Source organism: Theropithecus gelada, chromosome 15 (genome assembly GCF_003255815.1).
Source record: "Theropithecus gelada isolate Dixy chromosome 15, Tgel_1.0, whole genome shotgun sequence".
NCBI classification, from domain to species: Eukaryota; Metazoa; Chordata; class Mammalia; order Primates; family Cercopithecidae; genus Theropithecus; species Theropithecus gelada.
Window position 1 is genome coordinate 59950185 of NC_037683.1, and position 20941 is coordinate 59971125.

At 39.5% G+C, this 20941-nt stretch overlaps 1 protein-coding gene across 5 annotated transcripts in view; it reads right to left on the reverse strand.

The window, feature by feature from the left end:
- Positions 1 to 20941, reverse strand: part of MTAP (methylthioadenosine phosphorylase) — a 114745-nt gene that overhangs the window by 63473 nt on the left and 30331 nt on the right. The window contains exons 6-9 of one of the 5 annotated variants that reach the window (XM_025358903.1): positions 9474 to 9713; positions 4857 to 4979; positions 2483 to 2533; positions 1016 to 2326 (exon numbers count right to left, since the gene is read on the reverse strand). In XM_025358903.1, coding sequence (XP_025214688.1) covers positions 2288 to 2326; positions 2483 to 2533; positions 4857 to 4979; positions 9474 to 9713 — 453 coding nt within the window. In that variant the 3' untranslated portion in view covers positions 1016 to 2287. Of the gene's footprint in view, positions 1 to 1015; positions 2327 to 2482; positions 2534 to 4852; positions 4980 to 9473; positions 9714 to 20941 lie in introns of those variants that run through there. The other 4 variants (XM_025358906.1, XM_025358907.1, XM_025358908.1 and 1 more) reach the window with 4 other exon arrangements.

Sequence of the window (20941 nt, forward strand, 5' to 3'; positions counted from 1 at the left end):
GGGGCAGTGAACAGGGTACAGGTCATAAGGACCATGACCCTCGGGGACCACAGGGCCAGGATGTCACTCTCAAAACCATGAAAATCAATGCCAAACACAACAGCAGATTATGCCAACAAAGACTTCTATGTACATGCAACTCTATTAATCAGTAAGGGCTAAGTCACTAAACTACAGCTTCTCATGATGCTCACCATTCATCCTTTGGGGAAACCAAAATGCTCACAACTGACCATGGTGTTCACTTAATATACTAGCTTAAATAATAATTAAAAAAAAAACTAGTACAGCATCACAAGTGAGAAGTGTTCCAGGAAGTGTTCTTCAACAATATCCTCAAGCATAAGGTATGAGGAAAAGTATATTGGCTTTGTGTAAGGCATGAATGATTGGGTGAAAGAAAAGAGTATACTGCATTCATTTGGTTAGTCTGAAAATGATGTTGCTAGAGAAGGCTATTTAATCAAGAAAAGTACCTCTGCAAGTTGGAGAGAACTGTACTTTCTGAACACAGCAGGAAAAATGCCCATATTTTTGCCCTGACATTCAGACACCTACTAAGAATGAGGAAAAGTAAGGTACCATCTATGTACCATATTGCAGCGAAAACAATCACAGGTTACAGAGCTAGAGAAGCCTGGGTTCAGGTTCATTAAGTTCTCTACGGATTGCTAATGGATAACCAGAGTTGAAATTTAATACTACATGAGGGAATCCAAGGGTCATAATCATACTTGACCCAAATGGCTCACACTAATGACTCAGATTAATAATGGAGAGTAACTGTTTTGTTTACAATCAGCAGCTTATTATCTTGAAGTCAATCTCACAGACACAAACAAACACATTGACTTTACAAACTCTTTAAATAAAAGGTTCTGTATCCTGATCCTTAAGTATCCTGTAATAGTCTACAGTGAAAAGAAAATAATTCTGAGGAAAAATATCTCCCCATGATAAAAACCTGAAGAAAAACCAAAAGCCATTTTTATAAAATTAACAATAAAAAAGAGTTAAAAAAGCAAGCTTCCACTTTATTAAAAAGCAAAAATCACCAACTCGTGTAAAATAATTTAACTCATAAAAAGGAGAATCAAACATTACTTCTTAAAATATCAGACACCATAAAATGTGCCTTTAGTCTTTTAAACAGTTTGCTTTTAGACTACCTCACTATTAAACACCTAGCTCTTCTCAGAAAGCTGTTGCAAACCCAAGTATTGTTCTGACTGTACAGAAATCAATGATCCTCTTCTTTTGCAGAATAAAGATGTAACTCCCTTAAATGACATTCACCTTAATATTACCGTCTTAAATTCTGCTTCATTACCAGAAACAATGTTTTCAAGAACTGGATCTTTCTAAATCCATTTTTATTTTTACAACAACTTTACTATTTGATTATATTCATTGTAGAAAAATGTGAAGACACAGAAAGATTCAAAGAAAATAAAAATGATCCCAGTATCCCTCCCCTAAATACAATAACAAGATTATATATATATTTCTTTCTAGTTTTGTTGTATATTTACACAGCATTTAAAAGCAAAACTAGTACTATAAAATGCTACCGCATCCTTTTTTCACTTCATATATAGAGCAACCATGTCTTTTTAGGACATTAAAATATGCAAAAAGGATTTTCAGTTGGCTGATTCACAATCTAATTATAACTAAGACATAATTTGCCTCCAATTGCTGGGTATTCAGATTGTTTTAATTATTTGTTATTATAACTATCATTATTAAACACCCTTCTTTATATGTAATTCTTTGTATGTATCTCTGATACGGTTTTAAAGAGAAATTCCTAGATGTAGAGTTCCCAGCACAAAGTACATCAGTATTTTTAAGTCTTTTGATGCATTTTACCAAATCGTCCTCCAGAAATACTGTACCAATTTATAGTCACATCAATAAATAACCAAAGAGTCCCATTTCTTCCTCATATTCTTTGGCAGTATAGGAAAGTAGAGATTACCCTCCAACCTTTATTGTTGCAAATTTAATAGGGGGAGAAGATAATGGTGGTTTTTTTTCCCTCTAAAATGTAATATTTTTTCCCACATGTTTACTGATCATTTGCTTTTCTTCTGTATTTTGAAGTTGTCCAAGTCATTGAGGAGTCTCTAATACACACAATGTCTTGTCTTTCTTACAACATGCTCTTTGACAGGCAAGGGCATGAAAGCTGCATGTCTTTCCCATATTTTTTTCAAGTTAAGCAGGAATTTCCAAAATGACTGGAATTAGAATGTCTTCTTTTCTCCTGGGCAGTCATGCTACTTTAATGTCTTGGTAATAAAACAGAAAACTGGGCCATATTCTGAAAGGAAGAAAGGAGGCAGTGATATTCACATGTAGGCGTAATTACTGAGATGTTTGTTAAAAAAAACCAGATTTTGATTTTCTAGATCAAAGTGAGGACTCAGGAAACATATACTTTAAATAAATTCTACAGATAATTTTCAAGTTCACTAACCAGATGTGGAACTTTAGGTACTCTAAACTCTTGGTTCCTCACCTCCCTTTCCTGTTAAGTGAGGTTAATAATGCTTATCTCAGAGCATTGTTCTGATAATCACTTACTGCCACACCAACCCCCAGCCTGGATTATTGTTTATGCAACCTCTATCCCTTATCCTTATCCCACTGTAAGAAATCATTGAAATTTTTATGTGTCTGTATCTCCAAACACCATAGGATCATCATCACAAGTCTTTAACTTTGCAAACCAGACCTTGACATATAGTAGGTGCTAAGTGTTTCTGAAATGACTTAGTGAGTGAATGAATGATATATATTTCAGTGCTTAGAGGACTAAAAATACTACCCCAGAATAAGGGATTATTAGTATGGTGTTCCTTAATGTTACAGAATGAAGGCCAAGATTCTCAGTTTTGTCTAGAGCAGGAATTCCTAATTTTCTCTCTCTCTCTCTCTCTATATATATATATTTATATCTATCTATCTATCTATCTATCTACCTATCTATCTATCTATCTATCTCATAACCCCCTTTGAAAATCTGATGAAAGTTACGTAAACTAAGCCTCTTTAAAAATGCATACAAATAAAACCACACAATTTCAGAAGCTCCAGGAAAGGAGAACACTGATTTCTACTCTCCAAGCATTTTTACTTAAAAATAAAGCTAAAACAGTAAATATATTACTTGAGAAATTAACTTCAAGCTTTTGAAAGACTATGGTCAAAGTGGGGTCAGTTGGGAGACTTAAATAAATGAACTTGGCTGGGCGCAGTGGCTCACGCCTGTAATCCCAGCACTTTGGGGGGCCGAAGTGGGTGGATCACGAGGTCAGGAGTTTGAGACCAGCCTGATCAACATGATGAAACCCCGTCTCTACTAAAAACACAAAAGTTAGCTGGGCATGGTGGCGCGTGCCTGTAATCCTAGCTACTCAGGAGGCTGAAGCAGGAGAATCGCTTGAACCTGGGAGGCGGAGGTTGCAGTGAGCTGAGATCGTGCCACTGCACTCCAGCCTGGGTGACAGAATGAGACTCCGTCTCTAACAAACAAACAAGCAAACTTTTATGACATTTTGCTAATAATAGTACGAGTCACATTTCTGGCAAACCAACATGCGTTTTTTATGCAAGCTCCAGTTGTGCCACTTGACTGCACTCAAATGTATTTTTTCCCTTTTAATTCTAATAATAAGGGTTTCCTGCATCTCTATTATGATAAAACACTTCATGGGGGAAAGGGGATATCATTTATTCATTAAATAACATTTAGCTCCTAGGTATACAGTGTTGAAACCAATAGATTTGTTTCTTAGTAGGAAAGATAAACTACAAATTCCAACATTCCTGACTGTCAGTCCTAACTGCTGAGAGACACCTTAGTTACAGTGGTGTGCTGGATCCTGTTCGTACCAGCTTGCAAGAGCTGACTGTGTGTATCACTTCTCAACTTGTCAGTGGCTTCACATTAGTAGTGTGAAATTGGCCGTACTGGAGCACTTGTACTATGTAAATCAGCAAATATTACAAATCAAGGGTCTGCCATGCCCAGTGATTGGCAGTCACTTACCACCATACAACGTCCTCATTATACTAAAACTGTGGCTCTCTTATTTGAGAGCTCCTAGGTGGTAATTCAGGTAGGGAGGGCTTAGATCAACCTTTCAAATCCTCTCTCCACCACCGCCAGAAGACCCAAAAGTACAGGTGTATTCTAGGAGACTTCGAGGTATGGTCCTCTTTGCATAGTAGGGGAATGCAATATCTGATCAGTTTGAGACAAGTCTTTCCCTATGTGGTTAAGAGTCACAAAGTGCCCAAACAAAAATCATGCAACTCTGAGTTTATCAGTTAGTTTAAATTATATTCTGAGAATTAATACTAGAGTTGGAAAGCTACCAATCTACAAACATCCCAGAGGTATCATTAATTACTGTTTAGTTTGATGCATGATTAACCTTAAGCAGATATTTTCTGGCACCATTTTGGTACTATTGTCAGAATTTTGGCTTTAAAGGATTGCCACAAATTTGAATGGATCTGCCAAAGAGAAAATAGCTTTGTCAACAACGTAAGCAATATGCAGAGAAAGCACTATCAGTCTTCTGAAGTAAGACTTAGGGATATTACAGAGCAGGATAATGTGAAAATCTGGTACACTAGATAATAAAACTCTCTCAATGGTCTTGCATTACCAGCCAGAAAATATGACTACTCAATTTCACAAGTGGTTAGTATGGTAGTAGATGTCACAAAAACTTGTTGAAAACATCTAGGGCATAAAATACATGAGGACCAAAGGTGAAATGCATGTAAGAAAAGAATAGAGAGTCTACAGACATGCCTGATTGTACATGGCTGACACTTACCTTCAGGTTATGGAGGGTTTCTGACCATTCCGTGGACCCTATCTGAGGTATAGTAGTCAGCAGTAAGCTTTTGGCTTTATTAGCATTTTCTTTCAGGGTCTTTAAGACCCGGTCCACCGAAACCTAGAGAAACAATAGCACTGGAGGTTACTAGAACTTAAAATTCCACTGCTTGTCATAAAACATTTTTCTGAGGTCCAGCCTTGCTATAGTCTAAATGTTTGTGTCCCCTCAATTTATCTGTTGAAACCTAATCCTCAATGTAGGAGATTTGGAGGTTGGGCACTTGGGAGGCAATTAGGTCATGAAGGCAGAGTCCTCGTGGATAGGATTAATGACCTTACAAAAGAGGCCCCAGTGCCATTCTTCGAGGGCTCCTTCCACCGTGTGAGGTTCCAGTGAGAAGATGGCTGTCTATGAGAAAGTGGGCTCTCACTAGACACCAAATGTGCCAGTCCCTTGATCTTGGACTTCTCAACTTCCAGAAATGTGAAAAATAAACTTCTGTTATTCAGAAGCCACCCATATTATGGTATTTTGTTACAACAGTCCAGAGTAAGAAAAACATGACTTGTGAAGGCTTTTTATTCTACATTTAAACCCCTGAGTTCAAGTTCTGCATTTATCAAGATGGTCTTAGTCCTAGGAGACTTAGGGAGGTCCCGGAGAAACTCAGTGACATCTCTGAAAAGCACTGATGAATTTTGATATGATTTGGATCTGTGTCCTCACCAAATCTTATGTCGAACTGTTGGAGGTGGGGCCTGGTGGGAGGCGGTTGGATCATGGGGTTGGATTTCTCATGGTTTAGCAGCATCCTCAGGTGCTGTTCTACTGACAGTGGGTTCTTGTGAGATCTGATTGTTGAAAAGTGTACAGCACCTCTCCCCTCTCTCTCTCTCTCTTGCTCCTGCTCCCACCATGTGAGATGCCTCACTCTCCTTTTGCCTTCCACCATGATTGGAAGTTTCCTGAGGGCTCCCAAGAAGCTGAGCAGATGCCACCATCACACTTCCCGTACAGCCTGTAGAACCATAAGCCAATTAAACCTCTTTTCTTTATAAATTATCCAGTTTTAGGTATTTCTCCATAGCAATGTGATAACAGACTAATACAGATTTCAATATGGTATCTGAGAAAATATCTCAGATGTATAATGGGTTAGTATGGTCTAGAAAGATGTGGCTGTTCTCTTCATGTCCACAGTAGAATGGATTACAATGTTAAAACTGTTGCTACACTGGATAATCCAACAGAAGTATGTTTCTCCTTAGAAAATTATTCCAGCTAATAAAGAAAAATATTATGGAATTAAAATACCACCATTTTTATGGCTCCCAGTGAATTAATGGATTGGCTGCTAACATCACAAACAGAACCAAACAAACAAAATCCCAAATAAACCACTCATTATGTGCTTCCTGATGAAAAAATAAAATGCTACCTTAACACACCTGAATCTGATTAAATATCTAAATCTAGCTACCAATTTATAGACAACACAGAGGACAGAGAAGCCTATTAAACTACTCCAAGGAGACGATTTCAGCAATTCAGACTGTGGGAAACTCAACAGGACAAATGATCTGGTTCCTTCATAAAAGCTTGCAACCAAAAAAATAATTTAAGGCATTTAACAAGAAATTTAAATTTTGGCTGGGTATATTAAATAATTATTATTGGAGAATGAAAATGATAATGTGCTCATGTTAGATACCTCCTGAAGTGTTTATGGATAAAATTATTGATGGGAGCAATAATCATGTTGGTTGTAAGTTAATATAATGGTTGAAGCTAGATGCTGAATTCATGGAAGCTCGTGCTATTGGCTACTTCTGTATATGACTAAAATAGCTTCATAAGAAAAAGTTGAAGAAAGTGAATATAAAATTACCATCAAAGATAGAGTACTTGACATGCCTTCCTATGCTTCGAAGAAATCCAACATTCAGGGACACAAGGATTACACCTTTCTATTTCCTTAAGTATAGTCCAGACCCTACCCAGCAACACCAAGATGTGTGTAGGAAAAAATGATGAAGACTGCAGCAGAGGGGAGTCTGCACCACTATGGGAACACAAAGCAGTGACAGGCTGGGTATCTGCCAGGTACATGTAAATGATGTATTTTAAGCTGAGTCTTTGGATGCAGAGACATGAAGCATCCAAGAAATTTGCCTTGTATTTACTTATTTCCTTATATATTTTTCCTGTGACTGGTTATTTCTGTATAGATACTGACCTCCCTTTTCTTTGTTCCAGCTGTTGGGCTTCACCCAAAACATCCTTTCCACAATAAACCCTCTGTTCAAGGTGCAGTTCAAATGCTTTTCCCCGATACTACCCACCTCTCAAGCCCCCCTACTCCATCAGAGTCACCGTCTGATGACCACCCTCTTATAAGCCAGCATTATACCAGTTGTTTTACATATATCATTTGGTTTAATTCTTCCAGTAATCCTTCAAGGTCTAACTGACTAAACAATGACTAAACAACCTCCACTCCTCACCCAGAGCCCTGGCTTCATTCTACAGAAGAGTAAACAAGTGAAGTAACTCGCCCAATGTGACAAGCAAATGGAGCAACTAGAATCTGAAGATGGGTTTAGAAAACTCCAAATCCTTCTTGCCACGCCAGGCTGCACATCTGCGCAAAGCACAACGATACACACGATTGGCTGAAATAATGCCATCTTTATGTGGGCCCTCCTTGTGGCATTTAACACTGTCTTCAAGCCTTTCCACTTACAGAGCTTAATTTCTCTGCTTTTCAAAAGTAGCTCCAGCTGACTATTTCCCCCAACCTCCTTTGGCTACTAAAGGAAATCACTGCTGGTTCTACAAAGGAGGAGACATATGTTATTAGACTGAGCAGAAAGCCACAGGCAGGAAGCAAACCGCTCTCAGGGTGTGGCAGGGGCTGGAGTTTCCTATTAATTGGAAGCAGCTTCTTGACATTAGGAGGCTGAGTTGTTCCTTAGGTTACCAAAGCTGCCAAATAAGATACTACGTTGTGACTTAATGTAAGAATTTGCAAATCTCTTACATAAAAGGCATCCTAGTACTAAGAAAACAGTCTATTACACTGAGGAGTCATCATAAGGAATTCATGAAAAACAAAGAACCTGTGTTCATCTACGACCCAAAATACTGTACACATGGATGGACAGATGGCAAAAAGATCTAACCCCATTTTACGTGAAATGAGATAGTAAAACAAACAACTCTCTAAAACAGTGGTACAATATTAGTCCTCTTTGGAGATGTCACTTACCCTAAATGTGCTCAGAAAGGTCACCCCTAAATTTTTTCCCTACTTCAAAAGTGACTGCAGTTTTGTCCCTTTCTTTATCTTAAAATGAGATAAATGACAGGACAAATGATCTAGTTTCTTCAAGTAATACAAGGAATAAAAAGAGAAAATCAGATTAAAAGAGACAAGAGGTGTATCATTAAAATACAATGTATGGATTCTAAGGGATTCTGATTTGATCAAATTGTTAAAAATTATGAGACTGAAGGAAAAAGGAATAGTCTGAATAGTTGATTATATTAAGAAATTAATATCACTATTTTTGTACAATGATGGCATGGTTATAACTTAATTTTAAAAAGACCTTTTAGGAAAATATTTACTTCACAATGAGGGCAGGGGAGAGGGAATTAGGTAGGGACGTACCTATGACACAAGATTGGCCATGGCTAATTGTGGAACCTAAGTGATGGGTACCTGGAATTCATTATATTCCACCCTGTACTTACACAGATGTTTAAAGTTTTGTTTTGTTTTGGAAGCTGACATTGTTTCAGTGTCCTCAAATTCCAGCTGGATCCTGCTGCCTTCTCTGCCTGAACCCCTCACTGAACTTCCATCTGAAACCCTTACCATGGTCTATAAGGCCTGGCCTGGCTGTATCGCATCCCTCCTCTCTCTCCCTTCTCCCCGGTCTCCCTCCTTTCCACTCTACTCAATCATGCCCTTCTTGCCCATCACACTTAAAACAGGAAGGCTTCTCATACTTCAAATATTTAGTCTGGTCAACTCTATTCAGTTGACCTACTGTGCCCTTGTACCTCGCCATTCTATTTCTTTATAACCATTAGCTTTCTTATATTGGTTTGCTTAACTTCTGTCTCCATTAACAGAATGTTGTCTCCTTAAGGACTTGTCTATTTGCTGTCACATTTCTATGCTGAACATAGTATCCAGCCACGGTAGGTTAAATAGATGGATGTGAACATACAGCCCTCTCACGAGGAAAGGGTTAAGTTATAGATTTTTTCCTTCTTGAAAACAAAAAGTAGCACAGCAGAAGAAATTGGCAATCAAAATACACCTTTATCCTTAAAATAAGGACCAGGTCATAGCATGATTCTCAACACATCTACATGCCTACAATGTACTATTCACTGTTAATCCTTGGGTAAAAGTGTCTCTTTCTTTCCTATGATCTTTGTTCTTACCTTCCAATAGGAACTATAGAAAATGTTGACAACTTAAAACCTTGTAGAAAGGCACTTTCTGAAACTAATGTAATAGAAACAAACAGTTAAGACATCCTCTTATTGGCACCCAGAAACCCATGCTATATGTGCTCAGAAGAGAATTCCACCTACTGCTTCCTCATGCTCCTTCCAGCAGTCATAATCTGTCGCCATGGCGATACTTGCGTAACAGATTCCAGCCTCCTTAGCAAGAACCACCTCTGGAACTGTGGTCATGTTGATTACATCCGCCCCCCAGGTGCGGAACATGAAGCTTTCTGCCCGGGAGCTAAAACGAGGTCCCTCGATTGTGACCATTGTCCCCTTGGAGTGGCACCGGAGTCCTAGCTTCTTAGCAGTCTCTATAAGAACCTAGAAAAGAAAAACCAGAAACTTCAAAACATACAAGCACATGCACAACTTAAGGCTGCATTTCCCCCCAGTGTTTAACAAGTTGATTTCTTAAAGACGATTTGTCACCATAATAAATGCCTACTATCTGCCAGGCTCTCAGAAACAACATAGAGGACCACAGAAGGGTGTTTCCTGGACCCTTTCTCATTTACATAATCCTCTTGTTTCCCCACCCTTTGCATATAGAAACTAATAGCTACACAAGTGAGCACCCAGCTCTTTCTACTCACCAGACATTTGTTTATATGCTTTAATCTCATCTGCTTCTTAACAACTTTAAGAGACTAAGCTGGTTTGAGAATACAGACTTGAGTCTTAACTTTCAACCTTGCAGGCTAAGCTAAGATGCCTCTCATTGCTCATCTTCTCAAACAGGTGTGTTGAGTTCTACTTCCAGGTTCCTGAAAAGTTAATTCTCATTACTTTTAAAAACACAGAATCTGAAGACTTCTGTAAAAGCTTTTTCTGGTTAGAAAGTGATTTCTCTTTTGCCTACTGCCTTTCCACAGACTTGTGCTGACTGTTTTTCTATCCAGGGATAAACATCTTGGAATTCCTTTAGCAGCAAGGTTAGGCATGGGTTTTTAGAAACATCATTGAAAAGTTTGATGGTTTTCTCCAGTGTTTTATTTAATACTTCACATCTAATCTTCAAGTTATTAATTACCTTCATTTTTTCTTAGCTTATGCTTCAATATTCCCTTTAAATTAAAAAAAGTCTTTTCAACTTAACTGTTAACTTACTGAAGCACTGTTGAAAAATCATCTCTGTATGCCTTAGTTTTCTCAAGTGTAAACTGAGAATAATGATATCACATAACTCAAATGTATGAGGAAGATGAAATGAACTAAGGTATACACAAGCAGAGAAGCATGCCAGGTACGCTGTATGCACTAAGCTGGTCTTCTAACAATTATTAATACTGGCAGCTTCTACACATATTTGGCTAACCTTCCTGGGATACTCTATAAATAAAGTGGAGTGACTCAAAGTCAAAGTCTCCAATCTGGGCAAAGTCTCACCTGCACGTGTGCTCATCACATAAACAAATTAACTTATTTCCTTAAAAAATAACTTACACTATGCCACTGCAATGGGAAACAGAATTTTAACAAGAGTCTTGGCAACTCAAAATTTAGCAAGCTATGGACAATGAACAGTTGATGCTACATCATGTTTATCTTATAAATGCTGAAAATACAATTATGCTTCATTAACACTTTTCCCTAAAAAGTGTATGTTACAAATGCAAAAGTCTAAATCTCTACCCCACCCCATTTTCCCCCCAAAATTAAGACATACCAAGCCCACTCCTGCTGGTTCAATAATGTCTTTAAAGATCCCGAATAACTGAGTTGTATGCCTTGGCTAAAGTTCAGAGTGCTTCTAGAGATGAATGGCTCTTGACAAGTCCTCATCGTCACTCTGGCACTTTGGGAGATAGGTACCATGCTTGTGAGGAGGAGGAAGAAATGGAGGCTATTAATATGTGTCAGCCACCTGAATGAGCATTTTGCACTCCTTTAAGAACAGCTAACACTATCTTAAGGTAGCAAAAAATATCAAATACAGGGTCAAGGTCCAGGTCTGAGGTTAAGATGATTTCATTTTCTTACTTCGTGTAATCACTGTGAACTACTAAAAAGACGGATGTGGTAGTGAAACTACCACAACCCTCACCAAGGAACTAGCAGTATTAGATCACCAGCCTAAATAGATTTAATGTCAGGACTTTCATATTAACTCCTAAAATGAATAGAAGTAACACTGCTTTTGGAACACATATTTGTACATGGTACAAAACTTAAATAGTACAAGTAAAACCACTGTCCCTTCCCAAGGGAAACCACTATTACCAGGCTTTTTTTTCATTTCGATAGTTTTTGGGGAGCAGGTGGTTTATTGTGATATGTATAAGTTCTTTAGTAGTGACTTCTGGGATTTTGATGCACCTGTCACCCAAGAAATGTACATTGTACCCAACGTGTAGTCTTTTATCACTGATCCTCCCCTCCCACTTCCCCACGAGGCCCCAAAGTCCATTATATCTTTTTTTTTTTTTTTGAGACGGAGTTTCACTCTGTTGCCCACGCTGGAGTGCATTAGCGCGATCTTGGCTCACTGCAACCTCCACCTCTCAGGTTCAAGCAGTTCTCTGCCTCAGCCTCCTGATTAGCTGGGATTACAGGTGCCCGCCACCACGGGCAGCTAATTTTATTTTATTTTTTTGTATTTTAGTAGAGACCCCTTTCACCATCTTGGCCAGGCTGGTCTTGAATTCCTGACCTCCTGAGCCACCCACCTCGGCCTCCCAAAGTGGTGGGATTACAGGCATGAGCCACCGCGTCCGGCCCCATTCGCACCCGGCCCCATTATATCATTCTTATGCCTTTGCATCCCCATAGCTTAGCTCCCACTTACAAATGAGAACATAATGATATTTGGTTTTCCATTCCTGAGTTACTTCACTGAGAATAATGGTCTCCAACTCCATCCAGGTTGCTGCAAATGCCATAATTTTGTTCCTTTTTTTATGGCTAAGTGGTATTCCATTGTATTAGAGTTCTCTAGAGGGACATAACTAATAAAAGGGAGTTTATTAAGTATTAACTCATGTGATCACAAGGTCCCACAATGGGCCATTTGCAGGCTGAGGAGCAAGGAGAGCCAGTCCAAGTTCCAAAACGAAGAACTTGGAGTTTGATGTTGGAGGGCAGGAAGCATAAAGCATGGGAGAAAGATGTAGACTGGGGGACTAGGCTAGTCTCTCTTTTAACATTCTTCTGCCTGCTTATATTCTAGCCATGCTGGCAGCTGATTAGATTGTGCCCACCAGATTAACGGTGGGTCTGCCTTTCCCAGCCCACTGACTCAAATGTTAATCTCCTTTGGCAACACCCTCACAGACACATCCAGGATCAATACTTTGTATCCTTCAATCCAATCAAGTTGACACTCCGTATTAACCATCACAAGTCCACATGAATCCATATACATCTCCTGAGATAATAATCTTCAAATAAAGACAATAAGGTCATAATTACACCTAACATAATACAACTATCCTTTGTGCAACTAGAAATGCACCAAACACCAATCCAAATACTACTACATAAAGTTAGCAATATTTAAATGTTGATGTGAAGTCAATAAATCTTACGTCATATGATAAAGGAGAAAGAAAATAAAATGAAGATATTTTCTTAGTACAATTGTATACATGCACAAACGTGTGTTTAACAAGAGGAGGAGGAAATACTCATGACAATTACAGTCCTCATTTCCGTAGCTGGTCACAGGGTTGCAGCTGGTATCGATGACTACCTTCTTCTACTACCCATTCTGTATTCCCTTTGCCTTCAGCAAGCACCTCAGTAGGTTGTGGTTTTTTTCCTGGTGGAGTGACTGAAATCTTCATTCCTGAAGAAACTGGGTCATTTGTAGTCCTGCCTGGATTGCGCTGTTGTAGTTTCCCAATGACCTTAATTACAGGGCAGGGTAATACTAAGAGACACCCTAATGGATCTCCTGTATTCCATGCATACTCTTCTTTACCTCCATTGGGGATTAGTAGACTGATTTCATCTTGATAGTCCGGGTCAATCACTCCAGCCAGCACTGTAATTCCCTTCTTAGCCTGTTGACTTAAAGGTAGGAGGAGCCCCAAGTATCCAGGTGGCAAGGATGGAGGCTATGCATGGGCACAGCAACGTGCCTTCAGGACCTGCTTGAGCATATACCATTTTCATTTGATAACTGAATGCTGCTGTGCACAACCCACTTTATGGCTAGATGACTGAGAAAGCCCCCAGTTCATGATAGGCAGTTCAGGTGGCATGGTGACTTGATGACCCATAGTCAAATGTTCACTTTCCACCAAAGTCCAGTAACAGGCCAAGGGCAGTCTCTCAAAAGGAGAGTAGTTATCTGCAGAAGACGGCAGGACCTTGCTCCAAAATCCTAGAGGGCCTCACTGTAATTCACCTATGGGGGTCTGCCAAAGGCTCCAAACAGCATCCCTATCTGCCACTGACACCTCAAGCACCATTGGATTTGCGGGGTCATACGGCCCAAATGGCACAACAGTTTGCACAGCAGCCTGGAACTGTTGCAGAGCCTTCTCCTGTTCTGGACCCACTCAAAATTGGCAGCCTTTTGGGTCACTCGATAGATGGGCCAGAGTAACACACTCAAATGAGGAATGTGTTGCCTCTAAAATCCAAATAGGCTCACTAGGCCTCTTTCTTGTGCCTCTTTCTTGGTTGTAGGAGGGGACAAATGTAGCAACTTATCCTTCACCTTAGAAGGAGTATCTCGACAGGCCCCACACCACTGGACCCCCTAGAAATTTTACTAAGGTAGAAAGTCTCTGATTTTTAGTCAGATTTATTTCCTGTCCTCTGGCATGTAAAGGCCTCACCAGTAAGTCCAGTGTGTTTGCTACTTCTTTCTCACTGGATCCAATCAGCATACTGTCATCAATGTAATGGACCATTGTGATATCCTGTGGAAGCAAAAAGCGATCAAGATCTCTCTGAATAAGATGATGACACAAAACTGGAGAGTTGATATACCCCTGAGGTAGGACAGTAAAGGTATACTGCTGGCCTTGCCAGATGAAGGCAAATTGCTTCTGGTGGGCCTTATGGACAGGAATGGAGGAAAAGGCATTTCCAAATCAAAGGCTACATACCAGGTACCAGGAGAAGTGTTAATTTGCTCAAGTAATGAAACCACATCTGGTACAACAGCTGCAACTGGAGTCATCACTTGGTTAAGCTTATTATAATCCACTGTCACTCTCCCCAAGATCCATCTGTCTTCTGTATGGGCCAAATGGGAGAGCTAAATGGGGATGTGGTAGGAATCACCACCCCTGAGTTTTTCAAGTCCTTAATGGTGGTACTAATCTCTGCAATCCCTCCAGGGATGTGCTATTGTTTTTGTTTTACTATTTTTCTAGGTAGAGGCAGCTCGAAGGGCTGCCATTTGGCCTTTCCCACCATAATAGCCATTACCTTACCAGTCAGGGAGCCAATGTGGGGGTTCTGCCACCTGCTAAGTATGTCTATGCCAGTTATGCATTCTGGCACTGGGGAAATGACCACAGGATGAGTCTGGGCACCCATAATACCCACTGCAAGTCAGACCTGAGCTAAAACTCCATTAATTACCTGACTTCCATAAGCCCCTACTTTAACTGGAGGACCACATTACGTTTTGGGTTCCCTGGAATCAACGTCAGCTCACAGCCAGTGTCCAGTAGTCCCTGAAATGTCTGATTATTTCCCTTTCCCCAATGCACAGTTACCCTAGTAAAAGGTCGGAGGTCTCCTTGGGGAAGGATGGGAGAGAGATTCACAGCATAAATTGCTGGTAATATAGTGGGGTTCTTCCTCAAGGGGACCCAGCCTCCCCTTCATTCAAGGGGTTCTGGGTCTGTAAACTAGCTCAAGTCTGGAAATTGGTTGAGGAGCTGTGATTCTGTTTTTATAATTCAAATTAGTCTTTTGTCCATTTGACCTAGAAGTTTCTGCTTATATAAATTAAGTAGGAATCAGTAGGCCTCCTATCAATTTTACTTCTAGGAATGCTGTAATTAATTAGCCAATGCCAGAGCTTTACACAAGTCAGACTATTCTGATTGCCGTTTTGCCTCTGCCGCCCATTATGGTAGCTATGCCCACTTTGCCTTTGACGGTTGAGTGCTGCCATGGCCCCTGCCACCTTGGAATCCAATTATTTCCACCGTATTTAAGTTTTATAGTTGAGTGACTGTGGTTCCCACAGTTAGATCTGACATACAGAGAAGAGCAATTACAGGGCTCTTCAAAGATCCCAGTGCTGCCCTCACAAATCTTTCTGCAAGGCATTGGTCAAGGACATATTTTCTGGACCACCAGGGATGAATAGGTCTAAAGTGACTAATCCACTCCACCATCTGAATTTCCATAAGCCTTTGGATCCCCTCCTCTAAATTAAACCAAGGGAGATCAGGCATTTCCAGCTTGTTCACAGTGGGCCACCTTTTAATCCACATTTCAGCTAACCAAGCAAGTAAACAATTAGAACCTTTTTTAACTCCCAGAGCTGCAACATTAAGTGCAGAGTCCCTACTTAGTGGGCCCAAATCAATAAATTCAGCCTGATCCAACTCCATTTTTCCTTCGACCATTATCCCACACCATTAGTATCCATTCCCATGCCTGTTCTCCAGATTTCTGTTTATATAAATCAGAAAACTCAAGCAGTTCTTTTTGAATGTAGCGCACCACCTCATGGGTCACAATCTCAACCTCACCACTAGGGGCCTGCTGAGACTTCAGTCCAGTTATAGATCTAGAAGCAAATGGTGGTTTTAGGGGTGGCTCCTGAGAAGAATCAACATTATCTTGCCTGGCAACTGCCTCAGGGGAGGCCATCACTCTTGCCTCAGGCTGCACAGGGTTTATCTCCTCAGACAAAGGTGAAAAGGCTGATGGCAGCATAGGTCAGGGAGGGAATGTTGCCACTTCTGGGGATGGGAAAGCTGCTTCTTCTGGAAAATAAGGTACATCAGTTTTTTCAAACTTAGGGTCCCCAGCTTCATCAGGGTCCTACCACACATCCCAGTTCCAAGTTGCAGGGTCCTTTCGTTTTCAATCAATGCTCTCAGTTTAACAGTAGACACCTGGCGAGGCTGTGCATCTACCTTTCACTGCAGGTCGGCCACGCACATGATAAGAGCTTATGTCTGTTTTTCCACAATTTCAGCTCTTTCTCTACAGGAGATAGGACTCTCATTCAGAGCAATCTTACCAGATTTGAGGTTCAGTATCTGCTTCTGGAGCTGAGAGACAGAATCCCTGAGTTCATTATTTTCTTTCATCACTTTGTCCACTGAACTTAGGAGAACCAACCAGCTTCATTATGTTCCCTGGTTCTCCACACATGGTCAAAGTTATAATGTACAGAGTCACTAAGGGTGATTCCACACATGGTCAAAGGTATTATGTAGAGTCCTTGCCTCTCACGAGTGATGAATCAGGAGTCTCAAATGTATTTATTTTGCATAACTCTCTAAACAGTTCATGCCAAGGACTATTGGTGTTCTCCATATTATAAGTAGAGTCCTTAGCATCTTTGGGTCTAATCATATTAAGCAGCCAACTCCAGAAACCCCCATACCAACAAAAGAACTCCATCATTAATATTCTGTTCCTCTATAACCAGTCCTGGTACTAAAATCTGTATAGGTCAGGATTCTCTAGAGGGACAGAACTAATGGGGCAGATAGAGAAAGGGGAGTTTATTAAGTATTAACTCACATTATCACAAGGTCCCACAATAGGCCATCTGCAGGCTGAGGAGCAAGGAGAGCCAGTCCAAGTTCCAAAAATGAAGAACTTGGAGTCTGATGTTTGAGCACAGGAAGTATCCAGCACAGGAGAAAGATATAGGCTGGGAGGCTAGGCCAGTCTCTTTTTTCACATTTTTCTGCCTGCTTATATTCTAGCCATGCTGGCAGCTGATTAGTCTGTGCCCACCCACATTAAGGGTGGGTCTGCCTTTCCCAGCCCACTGACTCAAATGTTACTCTCCTTTGGCAACACCTTCACAGGCACAACCAGGATCAATACTCTGTATCCTTCAATCCAATCAAGTTGACACTCAGTATTAATCATCACACCCGTGCTGTATATATACCACATTTTCTTCATTCACTCATTGGTCAATGGGCATTTAGGTTGGTTCCATTATTTTTACAATTGCAAGCTGTGCTGCTACAAACATCTGTGTGCAAGTGTCTTTTTAATATAATGACTTATTTTCCTCTGGGTAGACGCACAGGAGTGGGATTGCTGGATCCACATGGTAGTTCTACTTTCAGTTTTGTAAGGAATCTCTATATGGTTTTCCAATGTACTAGTTTACATTCATACCAGCAGTGTAAAAGTGTTCCCTTTACACCACATCTACACCAACATCTATTATTTTTTGATTTTCAAATTATGGCCATTCTTGCAGGAGTAAGGTGGTATCGCATTGTGGTTTTAAACTGCATTTCCTGGATTAGTGATTTTGAGCATTTTTTCATATGTTTATTGACCATGTGTTTTGAAAATTGCCTATTCATGTACTCAGCCCACTTTTTAATGGTTTTTTTTTTTTTTTTTTTTTTTTTTTCCTTGCTGATTTGTTTCAGTTCCCTGTAGATTCTGGATACCGGTCCTCTGTTGAATGCATAGTTTGTGAATATTTTCTCCCTTTCTGTGGGTGGTCAGTTTATTCTGCTGATTATTATTTTTTGTTGTTGTGCTGAAGCATTTTAGATTAATTAAATTGCATCTATTTGTCTTAGTTTTTGTTGCATTTGCTTTTGGGTTGTTGATCATGAACTCCTTGCCTAAGCCAAGGCCTAGATAGGTTTTTCCAATGTTATCTTCTAGCACTTTTATGGTTTCAGATCTTAGATTTAAGTTTTTGATCCATCTTGAATTGATTTTTATATAAGATGAGAGATGAAGATCCAGTTTCATTCTTCTACATCTGGCTTGCCAATTATCCTGCATCCTTTGTTAAACAGGGTGCCCTTTCCCCAGTGTATGTTTTTGTTTTGCTTTTTCAAAGATCAGTTGGCTGTAAATATTTGGCCTTATTTTTGGGTACACTATTCTCTTCCACTGGTCTATATGCCTACTTTTATACCAGTACCATGCTGTTTTGGTAACTATAGCCTTGTAGCATAGTTTGTTGTCAGGTAATGTGATACCTGCAGATTGTTCTTTTTGCTTAGTCTTGCTTTGGCTATGTGGGCTCTTTTTTGGTCTCATATAAATTTTAGGATTTTTTTTTTTTAATATTTCTGTGAAGAACGATGGTACTACTCTGAAGGAAATTGCATCGAATTTGTGGATTGCTTTTGGCAGTATGGTCATTCTTACAATATTAATTCTACCCATCCATGAGCATGGGATGTTTCCATTTTTTTGTATTATCTATAATTTCTTTCAGCAGTGTTCTGTAGTTTTCCTTGTAGAGATCTTTCATGTCGTTGGCTAAGCATTTTACTTTTTTTTTCCTGCAACTGTTATAGAACAGGTTGAGTTCTTGATTTGATTCTCAGCTTGGTTGCTGTTGGTGTATAAAAGTGCTATTGATTTGAGTATATTGGTTTTGTATCTTGAAACTTTGCTGAATTCATTTATCTAGGAGCTTTTTGGATGAGTCTTTAGGGTTTTCCAGGTATATGACCGTATCATTGGTGAACAGCAACAGTTTGACTTCCTCTTTACCGATTTTTTACCCTTTATTTCTTTCTCTTGTCTGATTGCTCTGGCTAGGACTTCCCGTACTATGCTGAAGAGAAGTGGTGAAAGTGTGAATCTTGTCTTGTTTCAGTTCTCAGAGGGAATGCTTTCAACTTTTCCCTGTTCCATATAACATTGGCTGTGGGTTTGTCATAGATGGCTTTTTTTTTTTTTTTTTTTTGAGACAGAGTCTCACTCTGTCGCCCAGGCTGGAGTGCATGACATGATCTTGGCTCACTGCAAGCTCTGCCTCCTGGGTTCACGCCATTCTCCTGCCTCAACCTCCCAAGTAGCTAGGACTACAGGTGCCCGCCACCACACCCGGCTAATTTTTTGTATTTTCGGTACAGACAGGGTTTCACCGTGTTAGCCAGGATGGTCTTGATCTCCTGACCTCGTGATCCGCCTGCCTCGGTCTCCCAAAGTGCTGGGACTACAGGCGTGAGCCACTGTGCCTGGCCCATAGATGGCTTTTATTACCTTGAGGTATGTCCCTTCTATGCCAATTTTGCTGAGGGTTTTAATTATAACTAGATGCAGGATTGTGTCAAATGCTTTTTCTGCATCTATTGAGATGACCATATGATTTTTGTTTTAAATTCTGTTTATGTGATGTATCACATTTATTGACCTGCCTATGTTAAACCATCCTTTCATCGCTGGTATGAAACCCACTTGCTCATGGTGTATTATCTTTTTCATATGCTGTTGGATTTGGCTAGCTAGTAATTTGTTGAGGATTTCTGCATCAATGTACATCAGGGATATTGGTCTGTAGTTGTCTTTTTGTTATGTTCTTTTCTGATTTTGTAGTTAGGGGGATACTGGCTTCATGGAATGAATTAGAAAGGATTCCTGCTTTCTCTGTCTTTTGGAATAGTTTCAGTAAGATTGGTACCAGTTCTTCTTTGAATGTCTGATAGAATTCAGCAGTGAATCCCTCTGGTCTTAGATGCTTTCTTTGCTGGCAATTTTTTAAAATTACTGTTTAAATTTTGCTACTTGTTATTAGTCTGTTCAGAGTTTCTGTTTCTTCCTGATTTAATTGGGGAGGGTTGTATATTTCCAAGAATTTACTCATCTCTTCTAGATTTTCTAGTTTGTGTGCATAAAGGTGTTCATAGTAGCCTTAAATAGTCTTTTATATTCTGTGGTATTGGCTGTAATATCTCCTGTTTCATTTCTCATTGAGCTTATTTGGATCTTGTCTCTTCTTGGTTAATTTCACTAATGGTCTATCAATTTTAAATTTTCAAATATTTATGTTTCATTTATCTTTTGTATTTTTTTGTTTCAATTTCATTTAGTTCTGCTCTGATCTCTGCTGTTTCTTTTATTCTGCCAGGTTTGGGTTTGGTTTGTTCTTGTTTTTCTAGTTCCTTGAGATGTGACCTTAGATTGTTGATTTGTCTTCCTTCAGACTTTTTGATGTAGGAATTTAATGCTATGAACTTTCCCATTAGCACCACTTTTTCTGTATCCCAGAGGTTTTGATAAGTTGTGTCACTATAATCATTCAGCTCAAAGAATATTTTAATTTCCATCTTGACTTTATTGTTGACCTAATGATCATTCAGGAGCAGATTATTTAATTTCCATGTATTTGTATAGTTTTGAGGATTCCTCTTGAGTGGAGTTAATTTCCAATATTATTTCACTGTGATCTGAGAGATTACTTGAAATAATTTTGATTTTCTTGAATTTGTTGAGACTTCTTTTGTGGCATATGTTCTATATTGAAGAATGTTCCATGTGCTGATGAAAAGAATGTATATTCTGCAGTTGTTGGGTAGAATGTTCTATACATATCTATCAAGTCCATTTGTTCTAGGTTATAGTTTAAATCCATTATTTCTTTGTTGACTTTCTGTCTTGATGACCTGTCTAGTGCCGTC